The 15,440-nt window shown below is 37.4% G+C and overlaps 1 protein-coding gene across 1 annotated transcript; it reads right to left on the reverse strand.

The window, feature by feature from the left end:
- Window positions 1–9,556: 9,556 nt before the first annotated feature.
- Window positions 9,557–15,403, reverse strand: LOC131782639 (uncharacterized). The gene is made up of 6 exons (XM_066165742.1): window positions 15,251–15,403; window positions 13,936–14,189; window positions 13,135–13,249; window positions 12,167–12,292; window positions 11,560–11,793; window positions 9,557–10,530 (listed from the first exon to the last, which is right to left on the reverse strand). The coding sequence occupies exons 1-6, from the start codon at window positions 15,312–15,314 to the stop codon at window positions 10,157–10,159; spliced, it is 1,167 nt and encodes a 388-aa protein (XP_066021839.1). The 5' UTR covers window positions 15,315–15,403; the 3' UTR covers window positions 9,557–10,156.
- Between the last annotated feature and the right edge of the window lie 37 nt (window positions 15,404–15,440).

Below are 15,440 nucleotides of genomic sequence, written 5' to 3' on the forward strand. Positions count from 1 at the left end.
AACATCGTCAAATTTCTTCCGGTATTCCTCTGTAGGTTTCTGAAAGGAGATGACAGCCTTTATAAAACAGAATGATGCTATTATAGTGCAGTTAATTGGCTTATAGGGTGTTCGGCCAGCTGCTTCAAGCAACTGATAAATTTTTCCAATAGTGATATGCACATATAAGAAACCATGGTATTACAGTGAGTCTTACTCATAAACTGCTGGGGAAATTAGGTAATCAAATCAAGGTACAAATAAATAGCTGATATGTAATGGAGAAGAGATGACAAGTGCTTCGCTGTCTACGGCTACCTCATGTGTATTTTTAAACAATCTAATTGATTATTTTGCACTATATTTAAAATCAGTATAAATCCGTTATTACGGTCGCGCGATTTTATCACTGGGTTTATAATATAGGTTGTCTTTACCAAATAAACGTTGGACTTTTGGCTTACCATTCAACATCCATGCTTCTTGTGGTTGTTCTTGAATTGGAAATGGTAAATTATGGACGTCAGCTCCGAAGCGACGTCGCCGCAACCACCAACAAAAAAGACTTTGCCAAGAAAAGCGCAAAAACCAGCACAGAAATAGAACCGCAAAAACTAAAAGAAACATAACTGCTTCAATGATTATGTCTCTCCCAATATGATCACAAGACACAGGGACAACCAGCAACTCAGCCTAAAGCACAATGTGAAAGCGCTGCCTAATTATGCATTCTTGAAAGCATTTAGAGCCTGAAGAGAGTAATTTGTAACAGATGCCATTGTCTAGGATCTATCAGCCAAAACAAGGCTATCAACTGAGTCTGAGTGACACTTGAGGGTAACTTCTGAAAACACTGTGCAATGATAACACTTGTTAAGTAATTGGCCCACGTGCCATTGTTTATAATCTGACAACTCGTGAGGGCCATTAACTTATCAGGCTTATCCACGTAAAAGACCCACGGCTAAGAAAATAACCTCCCGGCAAAAGAGGTTTTTTCTTTCGACATGAGTCTTTTCTTTTTGCCGTGAGGTTTTTTTCTTTTGCTGTGATGTTTTTTCTTTTGCCGTGAGTCTTTTCCTTTTTGCCGTAAGGTTCTTCCTTTTGCCGTGTGTCTTTTTCTTTTGCCGTGACAGTTGTTGGCCACCGTAGTGCCATCTCGTATTTCTCAACAACTTTTTTTTTGCACGACCTCATCTTTTTTTCACGACTTCAACTTTTTTTCACGACCTCAACTTTTTTTCACGACTTCAACTCTCCGGCACGACTTCAACATTCCGGCATGACTTTAATTTTCTGGCTCGACTTTTATTTTCCGGCACGAAATTAATTTCTCGGCGCGACTTTTTCATGGCTCGACCTTTAACTTTTTCCACTGGAAGACTCAAAACAAGAATCAAAGCGGTAGGTCACCGCCGTTCGATTGCGATGTACTTTCATATATTCACAGCCGAAGTTACTGTAACACTGTTTGGTAAAAACTATGAGTAAATTACCAACTGAGCAAAGTTAAATTTTATAAGCTTTCTCCATCAAATTATTCCTAGTGTGCTTGTCTTGCACACAATTGCTAAAAAATAAATTAATTTTGAATTGCGGATAAAATATTTGCGTTGACTTGGGTTAGACTGGTTCCCGGTATCGCCAATGTACTGATAAGAAGTAAATTCAGACATGGCCAACTTGCTCGTCCACATCTGCATGATTGGCTCATTTTCTTGTTTAAACCTATTCCTACTGACCAGAATAATCGCTTTGGCTTCGTTTCTTTTTTAACCGTCACAAAACTGCTTTACTTATGGCCTTGTGTGTTAACACAAAAACAATTTGACTGTTTACGTTCCACCAAAGCCTATTGTCCATAAAATTTGGACAAGATTACATTCAATCTTAAGGTAAACATTTGTAGGTAATGTTGAATAACAGACCAGAGAAAGTCGTTTCGGAAAGTTAAAGTCGTTTCGGAAAGTTAAAGTCGTGCCGGAATGTTATAGTCGTGAAAAAAAGTTGAAGTCGTGCGGGAAAGTTGAAGTCGTGAAAAAAGTTGAAGTCGCGAAAGCAGCCTAACAACTGGATCGAATATTTGGCACTTTCTTGCCAAAATAACCTTGCCTGCGAAAACGTTATTCATAAACTAATACCTATATAAATAATTTAATTATCGTCGATAATCATGGGTTAGAGGAAATGGTATGACCACAAACAAACTTTGCTTATCATTTGTTTCTATAAATAACTGATTTTTCAAATCCGGCCTAGCAAGATAAATCAGATATTAGACCTCTTAATGATTATTGTAGTCAAGAGAAAACAATGGGACCATGATTTTCTCTCGGATAATCTATTACTGCGAAGATAGCTTGCAACAAATCGATCAACATGATCACATAAATCGATCAAAGTTTACATGATGAGTGCGAAAAATCTTCATGTTGTTACACATAAGTTAATTTTCAGTGCAGGTACCACAATTTCTGGCATGCAATGCCAGTTACATAACAAATTCGAAAAATATGTAATTCAGTCTTTCTGCTTTCGTCCGTGACATCGCATTGTTAGTAAAAATTGCATTTTATCACATAAACTGCGGTGTTATACAATTATTTCCGATTATAGATGGCCCTCTCGGGGATTTTTACCATGCTTTTGAAAGCTCCACGTTTCTCGCTATTGTGTAAAGAAAAGATGAATGCATTTGGTGTCTTGTCATTATCCAAATGTATGAGGGGACACTGAAATAATAATGAAAGAAATTGTGTCAGTGAAAGTAACACTTGCTGGGGCAAATTTTTAGCATGATCTCTACTTCAGAAAAAGTAGTTTCAGAAGGATTGAATTTGGCCTCAAGAACAGATTATTACCGCATAGCCTCAACCTTAAACATAAAATTCCCAAGTGTGAATCGACAGTTAAGTCTAACTTTGAGGTTACCTCCTCAGGTAAACTTAGACTAACCAATAGGAAGATTTTATCAGAAGCAGCTGCCATCTAACATATGACCGCTTATAATAACTTATTAAAGCTATTTTCTGATTAAGTACGGGTACAGATTCCATTCGATAAATGTTTCAAATTATATAGGACGAGCAAAGACCAACTAGAAGTTAATCATTATCATTGTTTTTATTTTCTTTTCAGGTCTTCGAAGTTCGTCAATTCATTTTTGTAGTAGTACAAAACCTCTTGATATGTTTTCCAAACACCTGCTTGCATTAAAAGTTATTAAAACAGGAAATGGAAATCACAAAATGAAACAAAATAAGGAAAAAAAAATTTTGATATAAACAGGCAGTTAGGTGGCTGGAGCTATAATTATCTGCGAAATTCAAGTTCAGCGAGTTCAGCAACGAGCGTCTGTTGCTGTGTGGTTTTCGTTTGTCCTCCTTACAACACATCAACGATGGAAGAAACTAGTTGTCAAATTCCAAGTGGCTTCCTATGCATGGAACTTTTAGCTGCACATCAATTAGTCGTCAGAAAGCAATAGCAACGAAAACAGAACAATTCAAACACGTTTCTCAAGTTTACCGAAAATCTCAGAATTATTTCTACAGTTTCCTTGCTCCGTGCCGAGAGAGTCATGGTTTCACTGCCGCTCAAGAAGCCCAGAGGGGCGTTCAAAAGCCAAAATTGTTCTCCAAACAGCGTATGTGTCGTGCATTTTGAGCTCTCTATGCTTCCCGCGTGCATCAATGACTTGACAGTGAATGTACGCTGTACATGAACCAATTCTTAAGTAGTAAAAGGGTTTGGAAATGTTATAGTCAACGCCTAATATAACCGATTTACCTTCTTTAACTCGACAGGGTCCAGATTCGGTGTTCACAAAAAGGCTCTGTGGTATGCAGAAAGTGAAAAGTCACGGTTTTGTTGGATTGATCAAGGTAGCGTTTCTCGTGTACGCTTTAAGCTTTTGTTAAGAGTAAATGAAACTTATTCGAATTCTCGAAAATAAGCGTCAATTGAATTATAAGTTGAGTCAAATGCTTGGGAAATAGAGAAACCATGGGATGATTGATAGATTAAGGCGCATCTCTTGGGGCACTCCCTTGAATGTCTTTTTAGCCACATGGCTTACGTCCACGGTCTCAGTGGGTAGCACTGGTGGTTATCACAATCTATTTTTGTCTATATCCGGGTGTATTTTGTGAACCGTTCTTGTCAGAAAGAGGGAGAGGATATGACATTGCTTTATTTCCCAAAGAACATTTTTCTGCTTCCAAATACGTATCTATGCAGATTGTATTGATGAACTATACTCAGAGGACCTAGAAATAAATCAGTTCAGTTCTTATCAAGTTATCGCTTTCCATATCATGTGCCAGATTTAACTAATGAGAGTGAGTTTTATTTAAAGCAGCATCAGCATCAGTTCAGTTCTTATCAAGTTATCGCTTTCCATATCATGTGCCAGATTTAACTAATGAGAGTGAGTTTTATTTAAAGCAGCTACACATTATAATCTGAACATTTATTAAATCATATATATTTTAAAACTGGTGTCAAATAAACAGTGTAAAAAAAAGGGCTCCTGAAAATGCACGATTTTTGAGTAGGGAGTTCTTCAAGCAATGGCCAAAAACTTTTTAGCGAGAAGTCCTTTTTAATCTGTAATTTTTCATCTACTGATTATTATTATTATTTTTTTTTGTAACATCTCAAACCTTTAACTTTTATATCTATACGCCTATTTATTCAAATTTATTTTAACACCGACCCACAACTTGAAATGCATAATAAGACTGAATTTTGGATAAACATTAAAAAATGATAGATCTTATTGATTCTAGGCAAAAAAATACTGGTTTGATACTGATGATGATCATCAGTGTCAGATATCGGAAAAGCTTATACCAAACTTTGTGCTACTGATTGGCTTGTTTAAAATGAATATTTTACGGCAGTAACATATAACTCTCAGTGACATCAAAACGAACGAGACACCGTCACACTGACAGGCAAGTGTGACAAATTTATTCGAACGTTTTCCAATGGAGTTTTCTAAGTTGTGGCTGCAATGCTACGGGTTGCATTAGAGAAGCTTGTAGAGTGTCAAAGAAACCAAAGATTATGCGTTACAGGTGTTTGGTGTTCTACAAACTTTCCTTTTGTATCTGTTTATAACTCTTGTTGTCCTTTGAAACGAGAAATTTGGGGTTGAAACGGTTTTAGACATAGTTCAGGTGCTCCACTATTAAATGCAAAGGACTTTATGCATAATATGTTTAGAGAGTGAAATTTCTTCAGTAATTTAAAGTGGTGCAGTTCATAACCTGTCCTGACATCACAGCTAGTCACAAGAGAACAGATATCTGACCGAACAGCAAGAAACTCACAACAACTAAACATTCCTTTATCTAAAACCGCTGCTGGTCGGAGATCATTTCATTATATGACAGTAACCTTATGAAATTCGTTAGACAAAGATTTAAACTGTGTAAATGTTCTGAAAACTTAATGAAAATTTTAAGAACAGAGATGTTTTAACGATTTTTTTTAAAATAAGACTAGTTATAACACACAGTTTTAGCTTTCGTTTTAGTTTTATAGTTTTAGTTTTAGGAGTCTGCAATGAATTTTAACCTATACCTCATATGCAAATCTCTTCGCTCTCCGAGTAAACGAACTCTTGTCGCCTCTATTAAGCCATTGTTTAAGAGGTCAAATATTTGTTTTGGAACTGTTCAATTGTAAACGAGGTTATTTAATAAAATCAGGTTGCGAGAATCTTCATGTTATTTACAAAGCAACCGTTATTGACAAGGAGAAGGAAAATTGAAAATAGCAAATGTTATGCCATAAACTACAGATATTGCACGACATTTAGAGCTTTACTACAGCCTTGGATTTTTCGGCTTAGACCGAAACATTGCGTGTTTGCTGCGTGGGAAGTGTGCACCTAGTTACGCTCGAACTACTTCAAACTTAATTGGTGCCCCACTGAAATATTTCGATGAGATGTCAGCTGTCCATATAGTCAATTTGTTAGCTCTTCTTTCCTGAGTTAGTATTGCTTTCGAAAAGGTGCAAGTAACGAGACCGTATAATGTTTGTTGAGGGAGACTAAGTGTTCCTGACTCCTCTCTAAGATCGTCAAATTTCCTCCGGTATTCCTCTGTAGGTTCCTGAAAGGAAGTGGACGTTTTTGTCTTAAATAATTTGAATTGAAAATTCCCAGCCGGTGGTGGAACGAGAGGTGTTTGGTTAGCTGCTTGAAGTGGCTGAACGAATTAGTTATGTATCTGAAAGTGATATCCGTTGAACTAAATGGTCCTAAAGTGAAACTTACTTTAAATTGTTAGGAAAATTCGGTGTATAAATACATATATGGTAGATATAAACTTATGAAAAGGTGATAAGTGCGTAACTGTCTACATTTTATTAGTGCATATTTTAAACAAACTTGTTGAATAGCTTTTAGTTGATTAAGTGAGCATCAATCCGGTATTAACGGCTTGCGATTCCATAGATGGTAAGGGTTGATACGGATTGTCTAATATACATTTCTGCTTACCATTAAACACCCAATCTTCTTGAAGTTGCTCCTGAATTGGATAAGGCAAGATGAGGTTAGCCTCGAAATGACTTCGCGACCACCAAAGAAAATGGTAACTGAACATACACCAACACAGCAGCAAGAGAAGCAAAAGAACTACCAGAAACAAGAACATAAGTACTTCAATGTCCATTTCTTTCCCAATTTGATCACAAGACATTCGGCCAGAAGCACGAACGTTGACTTCGCGAGCTAAGAATCAAACGGTACGTGGCAAACAAAGATGCTCCGTAAGCATGTTGAGGGAATCATAATAGTTCATATTAGCGTAATTGGTGACGCGTGCCATTGACGAGAATCTGACAGCTGAGACTATGCGGGCTATCAAGCTGATTGACAACTCCGCAAGAATAGCATCGGGCGAGTGGTGCTGTTTGAATTAACATTCTTGAAGACAATACAGTTGCTAAGTCGATGTGAGCTATACTAATTGACAGTTCTGCAAGAATGCCACACGGCAAGCGGCGCTGTTTAATTAAGCATTCTTGAAGACATAATGAAGTCTGAATAAAGTGAATTGGCGGCGCGTGCTGTTGAGACGATAAGCGCCATTAACTTACAAAGCCGTGTCTTTTTATGCTTTTGGCATGCATAATTGAGTGAGCGTCAAAGATGTGCGAAAACGGCTGGAGGTGGCCATTTTTTCATGTTGTAATCGGCTGAGAAGGCAGAAAATGAATCGCAAGTTATGAAAATATCAAAAAATGTTTTAATTTGTGACGAAATATCACAAAATGCTTCAATTTGTAATACGCATTCCCATGCGTCTCAGACAATCATTTACATGCATATTAAATGCCACATAATTAGGTTATAATGTCATAACTGCTTTTTTTTTTAATGTTTACTTTATTCAAACAAAGAAAGGAGTATGAAGCAACTTCAAGCGACAAAAGAATACCGTCATTCCGTACAAAATATTTCCCTCCGGTTTCTTTGATAAACCAGTCCGTACAGCAGACCTATTTTCTGACGAGTGAGCCATATTTTAAATTGAGTGTAGAAACGCTTTCATGGATTGGCAAAATCGTGGAGAGCTTGGGGCAAACTAGTCACAAGTTTTTCATGCTCACAGCCACCTTTTTGGTAGAATTACCGACCGCTTTCGTCGATCTTGTCTACCCAATATGGCAGCGTGATCACTCGATCGAATATTTGACACTTTCTCGCCAAAACAACTTGCCTGTTAAAAAGTATATTTATAAACTAATTCCTATGTAGATGATTCGATTATAATCAATAATAATGTGTTAGAGAAAAAGATAAGACTTGGTTCAAGTCTTCCTCTGACAAACTTTGCCTACCATTTGTTTCTGTAATTTTTAAATCCAGGGTTGCGAGATAAATCAGATATTAGATAGTCAAGAGATAATAATGGGACCATCATTTTCTCATAGATAGTCTATTACTACGAAGATAGCTTGCAACAAACCGATCAACGTTTTCAACATAACTCAATCAGAGTTTACATGATTAGCACGAAAAAATATGCACGTTGTCACTCGTAATTAATTTTTCAGCACAGCCACTACAATTTATGGCATGCAATGCTAGTTGCACCATGCAAATTCGAAAAAAAATGTAATTCAATGCTCTTCGCTTTCGTCCGTGACACTGCATAACAAGTGAATATATATTGCATTTATATGCCCTCTCGCAGAAAAATTCGTGTATCTTCATTACTTGTTAGCGGTACAATGTGTTGAGCTTTTGGGAAGAAAGAATGAAAATCCTAAAGAGAAAACAAATAATCTGGACAGATGAAGTCATAATATTAAATGTCTTTTTGTTAACAATAATTTTTTTATTTACGTGCCGACGTGATTTAGCATTGCTGCTAATTGGGGACACCTAAAACAAGTTGTAATTGTAAGGACTTCGTACAGAAACTTAGTACTTTTATCGAAGTTTTACCACCTCAGTCTAAATTTCGAGATTGGAAAAAGAAAGAAGACTTCTTTAAAGTGCTTATCGAAATTTCTTTTGCATTTTCCGGTTGATAACTGTATTTAAAATTAGAAAAAAATCGACCCTAGCGCCTAGCGAGTTCTCCTTTGCTATTTTTTGGTGCATTGAAAGTACGATTTGGAGGCCAAAGAGTGTCTCCAATATGCGCGCAGCTGACATTTCGCAAACAAAGAATGGTGAGCTTATTATTGTTGTTTTCACGCGATTGAGATGTACTCATACTCCTTGTCCTCCACATGCCTATAATTCTGCCTTTCTCATTGTATGAAAACCCTACCAATTGTATTTTCCATGGTATTTTAATAACAGAAATGCATCATTAGTGATGAAGTTCAAGCCCTTTCCTGACCGATATCCTGTTACGTGAACAGTGCAAAACCTCAGGCGGATAACTGGCATAAACACATACACGTGTATTCTCCTAACCTAGGTTTCCGAAAATTCATAACGCGGAATTCAATAAGAAGCTGGAGAAAATATTTTCTAAGTCAACTCGAGCTGATTTACTAAATGTTGACTGGTCTATTCCCCTGTTAAGAATCATAACTGAGAGATTTTGTTTGTGCAGGTATATAATCAATGATTCAGGCGGACTTTTTCATAAAAATGGATAATTAAAGTTAAAAGTTCGAATGATTTAAGTAAAGAGCTGGAAGAGTCTTGCGTATTTTGCCGTTTGAAGCCTACATGGACATGAGGTTGTCTATTGTCAACTGTCAACTGGCCTACATCCATGGTGCGGCTCATTACCACTTCTCTGTTCCTCTACATTTTGACGTCATCTGTAATCCATTTCTATAACAGATTAACGATAACTGTCTCCGTTAAAATGCGATCACTTTGCTCAGTTTATTCGGCGTGCTTTAAGGCTAAAAAAATTTGCATTCTTGGCGCACATCCATGCAGAGAAGGCATAAGATGAACCAGCCTCACTTAAATAAATTTTTTATTGTTTTCAAATGTATACCATATTAACGTAGTAAATAAGAAATGAAACAGACTGAGAACAGCAAAAAAATACTGTTACTTTGCAAAGAAAATTTTCTTCTTCCATGTAGGTATCTATGCAGGTTTTAATAATAAACTTACTCCTAGTAATAAACCAATTCTTATCGATAACTATGCATTACAGAACAAGGTATGTGTAAGATAAAAAAGCCTATTCGCAGTTAAAATTAAACCCTCTGTAAGGTTCTGTAAATAAATGAAATACATTTTCACAGTGATTTGTCGCAAGGTATGGCACATCAGACCACAAAACGATCAAAATGCTTTGTGAAAACATGATTCAACCAAATGTTATTTTTTTGTTGGAAAAGCTTGGAAGCTTCTGGATGTTACACAACGAACTTTTTACAGCGAAGAAACTACAGTCTTTAGCGCTACAAGCTAGTTACAAAGCGATATAAGAAACATAACATCAAAAATACTACAACAACCGACTTCAGTAAATATTGAGTTGAGTCACCCGCTTGTTAACGTGCAAGTCATTTCCATCACCTATTTACTGGTTGATGTAGTGAGCTTTACATGATAATTTTCTCTGAACAGCGAAGGGTTTTAAAATCTTGTAGAGAGGTATTCGCCTCTTTATATTACCACCAGGTGAAATGCGAAAAATATCACATCTAACCTCTTGAGATAAACGTTGTTTCAGGGGGGACTTGCTTTTGCTTGACGGCAGGACCCCTTATTTAGGTAGAAAACTTCGAGTTCGTCTGGTCTGAAATTTTTGACACCTGCCAGGATGGTTTGAGGGTTTTGAATAGTGATATTACTTGGAAGGAAGTAGTCATTACCAAAATTTGTGACTGAACTAGTGTAATCGGTGGGTTGGTTTGGATATCTATCTATTCGGATGTCGTTATTCCCAAACGTTGGTCCAAGGTATATATGATTAGAAGTGGCGTTTTCTGAGTTTCTTATCATGCTTTTAAAAGCTCTAGTTTGTTGGCTGTTATTTAAAGAGAAAATGAACGCGTTGCATGTCTTGCCATACTCTTCTGGATCCTTTGGCTGACCTGAAACTGCAAAAATGGGTCTAACTGAATTCAGCACGTTCACTTTTTAGCGAATCACGCCGAGTTGTACAAGAAAAAAGAAAGAAGCAAACAAAATGAAACAAGCAAAGAAACTAAGACGAAGATTGAAGGCTTTTTGCATGGGCTTATCTCTCGTTAAAGTACCAAGCGTCTGGGACGTGTTACACACTGTTTTCACCGCGCCTTGTTACCCCAGGCAGTTCACGGATTTGAGACGCACACATGAGTTTAAATATATTCGTAACTGTCAAACGCTGAGTAAAATCGGTCGAACACGTCAAAAAGAGGACTCTCGACCTTTGGTTAGGCATGTCCTTGTTAAAGTGCAAAATAATCTCAATTTCGTCATCCTCAACGACCCAAGCAAGCAGTGCGCACGGAGAGTTCAGTGAGTTCAATTTGAGGATTGGATAATGGGAAAACTTTGATTGCACCATGTTAAAAAGCAATAAAGCCGAGGTACTAATTTTTTGCAATTATACCGCAAATGTTTGTTCTAGTAACTTTAAAGAAGTTCCCAGAATTCACCAGGTATGTAGGCAGGCTACAAGCAGTTTTTCACGGGATGAAAGCGGGAAATCTCGAGGCGGTAAGATGGGCCCATTTTGCGTTCTCGTGTAATCATTATAGACCCAGGGTTGACTTCTTCTGGGATAATTAATAGTATTTGAACTTCCAAGTCTCGTCAAGAGTTTTATTCCACCATTAAGTCTGGAATTCTGGCGAAAAGGGTAGTTTGTCAGTTGTTATAAAATAACCAAGATATTACTACGAGCGTCCTGATTGGTCAAAAACCTATCCCTAATTGCACCGTTAAACCTCTTGGAAATTGAAATTAATTCTATAAAAAAAAATACCGCACTATTTTTCGGTTTACCGGTAATAACGCAGAATATTGGGAGAACACAGCTCGTGGTTTACAAACTTTTCTTTTGTTCTTCCAACACCCCGCGTGGGTTAGTATACCGGCCGGTGAACAGATAGAAAGTGCAGTCTATTAGGTCAATGGCTTACACCAAGGAATGTCGATATATCCACCAAATACGTAGTCATTCACTTTTATGATTGTGATAGTGTCATTTTTTCCATCGCACTTCTTGTGAAAAGTAGCATCTGCGATATTCCCAGGGGAAGCGCGAAAGCACAACGACCAGTGACAAACGTTTCCAACAGCTGGAACCAGGAATCCATACAGATGACTGCGGTAATATTTATTGTCTGATAATATTGTTGACTCGATGGAGAACTCTGTAAAAAAAATAACTGTCAGTGGATTTGAGAGCCGATGATTAAGTAAAAGGGTCCTTTAGCTTGTTTCGTAATGGGCGTTCTCTTTTTGTACAGTTGCATCGCTGCTGACTGATCATGAGTGCTTAGACAGGTGCAATCTAATTGAGTCATGACTTTTGTTTTCATTTGTTTGATCGAGTAGGTATAGCGGGTTTCTTGACCAATATGGCGGCGTAAAGCGAACTAAAAACTGTGCAATACTGGATTCCGACAATTGATAAACAAGGGCGCTGTCTGTTTTGCATTCAGTACAAAATTTTGTCTTCTATTAATTTGTCCAACAGGCCAATATCATGGTTATAGACCATCTTCTTAAAGGAACAGTCTTTACCAGGTTTCTCGCAGGTGTATCCGTCTCCATAATATCCCTCTCGGCACTTACAGTAGTAGGACCCAGCGGTATTGTGACAACAAGCATGTTCACTGCATTCGTTGACTTGAGAGCACTCATCGACATCTGTGAGAGACAAGTTGATTTACATGTTCAGTTCATGTACAGCCAATTGTCAACCAGTTTATATGATTTTGTATGTACGCCAATTGTTTATGATCAATAATTGGTCATGATTGTTAACTCTAGATTCTCTCTTTTCCACACCTTTCATCACTCTATTCTAATGGTGAGATTCAGGTTTTTTTCTTTCTTTTACATTTATTGAAGGATAAAGAGCTTCAAGGTTCAGATTATTGTTCAAGAAAAGTGTCATACAAACGAAGCTTGATTAGAACCTACTGAAAATTGCGGAATCATGCATTCTGTTTTTTCAAATCTCCCATGATACACCTTAATTTTCGTTATAAGATTTTTGTAAGCATTTTTTTATGATTTGGACGATTTCGGGTCCCACAGATATTGAAAAAAATGCGGAACACAAAATGTAATGCGAGGGGGGGGAGAGGCAAACGGAATTTCCTTGGATAATGATTACTCGCTAGTGTTTTCAAAAGTCATTTCTACATGTACACTTGTGTCCGTTTGCGCTTTTGTGGTTTACTAATTGAGACCACCGTGTGGCGACAACTCTTAGGGTAGCTGCAGGAGACACTAAGCTCTCTAGTCACTCAAACAAAAAAAAAGTGAAACACAACTTTCGTGTAAGAGCTGTTGCTTTTTCTCTTCTTTTTTTTTTGTTAAACTATTATAACACTCCCGTCTGTTTACCAGCATAACACACTTTGGACGACAGAATAATACTCTGACAACTTTAGATTTTGTACTGTTTGCCAACTATACTGCGTGGTTTATTGCAATGGCAAAGCAATAGTGAGTGCATTAGTAACCAGCTCTTTTCCATTTACCTTCTCCACAGTCATGGCCTGTATATCCAGAAATACATAAGCAGCGATACCTTTTGCTTGTGAAACCAGATTGGCAAATTGCGCTGTTCTTGCAGGGTGAACCACCGCAAGCATTCTGGGAAATATGAGGTAAAGCACGGGATTTGTCATATATCAGATTTATTAGTTATTTAAAAATTCTATCAACAGACAGCTTCCTTGACTTCATTATAAATCTGTTGAACTGAAGTAAGGATAGGCGTTACGCTGAAAAAAGACCTGATCTGATAAATGCCGGAAACAAACTCCGAACAGAAAAAGTTGTCGAGAAAAATAGTATAAGTTTTTCTTGCTTGCTACACACTAATTTGTTCATAAAATCAAATAAAATCAAATCAAATCAAATAAGATCAAATCAAATCAACAAATCAGTGCAAGACAACCCTTCATGGTGGCAAGTTTTGAAAGGAAGTCGCTCACCTAAGTATAAATTGGATGGTCGCAGAAATTGACGAACTGAATTAAACAATTTTTCGTGAATTCACATGAAAACGTCGATTGAAAGACTCGAGGAAAGCTGCACTTGAGGCCGCTCTGATTGCACCCTCCCTTGTAACGCATTTGATAGGAAAGTAGCCTAGAAGAGGGGAGGGGGGGGTTTGGGCGCGCGCGTGGCTTCCTCTCCCTTATTGTGAAACTTCTGGAAGCATACTATTACAATCCAACGAGCTTGTGCGGAACCAAAATCTTGAAACTTGTTTGGTGTTACATCAACTCGAAATGGATAATCTAAGTACAAACTATATAATAACATGAACTCACTTCTGTTCCACGATAAAAGTAGCCCTCTGCTCCGATAAAGTCCTCGTGGTGTTCATTATGAGTTGAATTACTCAACTCGCAGTTTCGTTCTGTTCCTTCAAACTGTAAGTTTATGCTGACGCAGTTGTTGTCCAGATAACACTGCCACTCACATGAGTCCTGGTCCATTCCCGGTATAGTTTTGATTAGGTGATTAATCAAGCGTTTTCCAACAATGGAAAGGTAGCTTGGGAATTCTATTATGCGGCAGTTGCCTGTAAAACAGTTAGTTGAAGTCTTCGGTTATGTATATCAGAATAGATCGAACGAAAACTGAGTGGAAATTATTCTCAGCTTAATGAATAAAGGGGTAAGTTTCTAAATAAACTGTGGTGCTGCGTCGGTGGGAGAGTATAACAGGGTAATTAAGTATTATCAACTGAGTTGATAACATAAATTTGCCACAGTAGAGGGTTTAAAAGCTGACGTTTTGAGCGTTAGCCCTTCGTCAGAGCGATTGACGAAGGGCTAACGCTCAAAACGTTAGCTTTTAAACTCTTTACGGAAGCCAATTTACGTTATTAACTCAGTTGATAATACGAAATTACTCTGTTATTCTCAGCCTACCTTAACACGTTTTCATTTGCATAGCGAAATTTGCGTCCACAGATTTCTTAAAGGTACTTAGACCTAGACCACCCGCTATAATTACGTTAGACCACCCGCCATACAGATGTCCATCCTCATCAATACAGTTTATCATTTATCATGTGATTTATCATAATATTTGAGTGAGTAAGGTTTTTCACTAATCACTCACAAACTCCTTTACTCACATTTCATTGTTAAAACTCCGCTTTTTTATTGCGCGGACAAGGCCATGATAATTTTTGAAGTGAGATATAGTTTAATTGCATTTGAATTTAATTAAAGCTAAAAGGCACGCCAAAGCTGGCTTAGATCTATTGAAAAGTTTTTCATTGTCACGCAATTGTCGTCGGAGCTTACTGAATCTTAAACGATTGATTCAAAAAGGAAAAACAAAGCATTATTTAGAAACGTGTTGTAACGAATACTAGAGATGGGTTTGACATGAAAGACTTGCTTAAAAGGGTCGAGCGGGTCATGTGAAACTTTAAACAGACCTAAAGTGCAAACAAGGTTATCGACGTTATAATTATAATTATAAGCCTTATAAGAATCATAATTGTGACCTAAGGATGAGAAAATCGTTAGTCGAGTGCTGGCTGAACATCATAGAAAGGACGAAACCAATTTCTGTAGCATATAAAACAAAGTTAAGGAACCTTAAAGAGACATTAAAGAGAAAACTTACCATCAGTACACGCTGAAACCGGATCTAGGAGAGTTATTATAATAAAGACGCACAAAGCATTCATGATCTCTTGATGGTAGTTAGGTAAAATTGGTAGTACTTATTTGAATGCTGGCCATAAGAAAAATCCACTCGCCGTAGAGCTTCTCTTGAAATTTTGGACATAAACAACCGTGCATTTCTTTGTTAA

This window comes from Pocillopora verrucosa, chromosome 4 (genome assembly GCF_036669915.1).
Source record: "Pocillopora verrucosa isolate sample1 chromosome 4, ASM3666991v2, whole genome shotgun sequence".
In the NCBI taxonomy this organism is placed as follows: domain Eukaryota; kingdom Metazoa; phylum Cnidaria; class Anthozoa; order Scleractinia; family Pocilloporidae; genus Pocillopora; species Pocillopora verrucosa.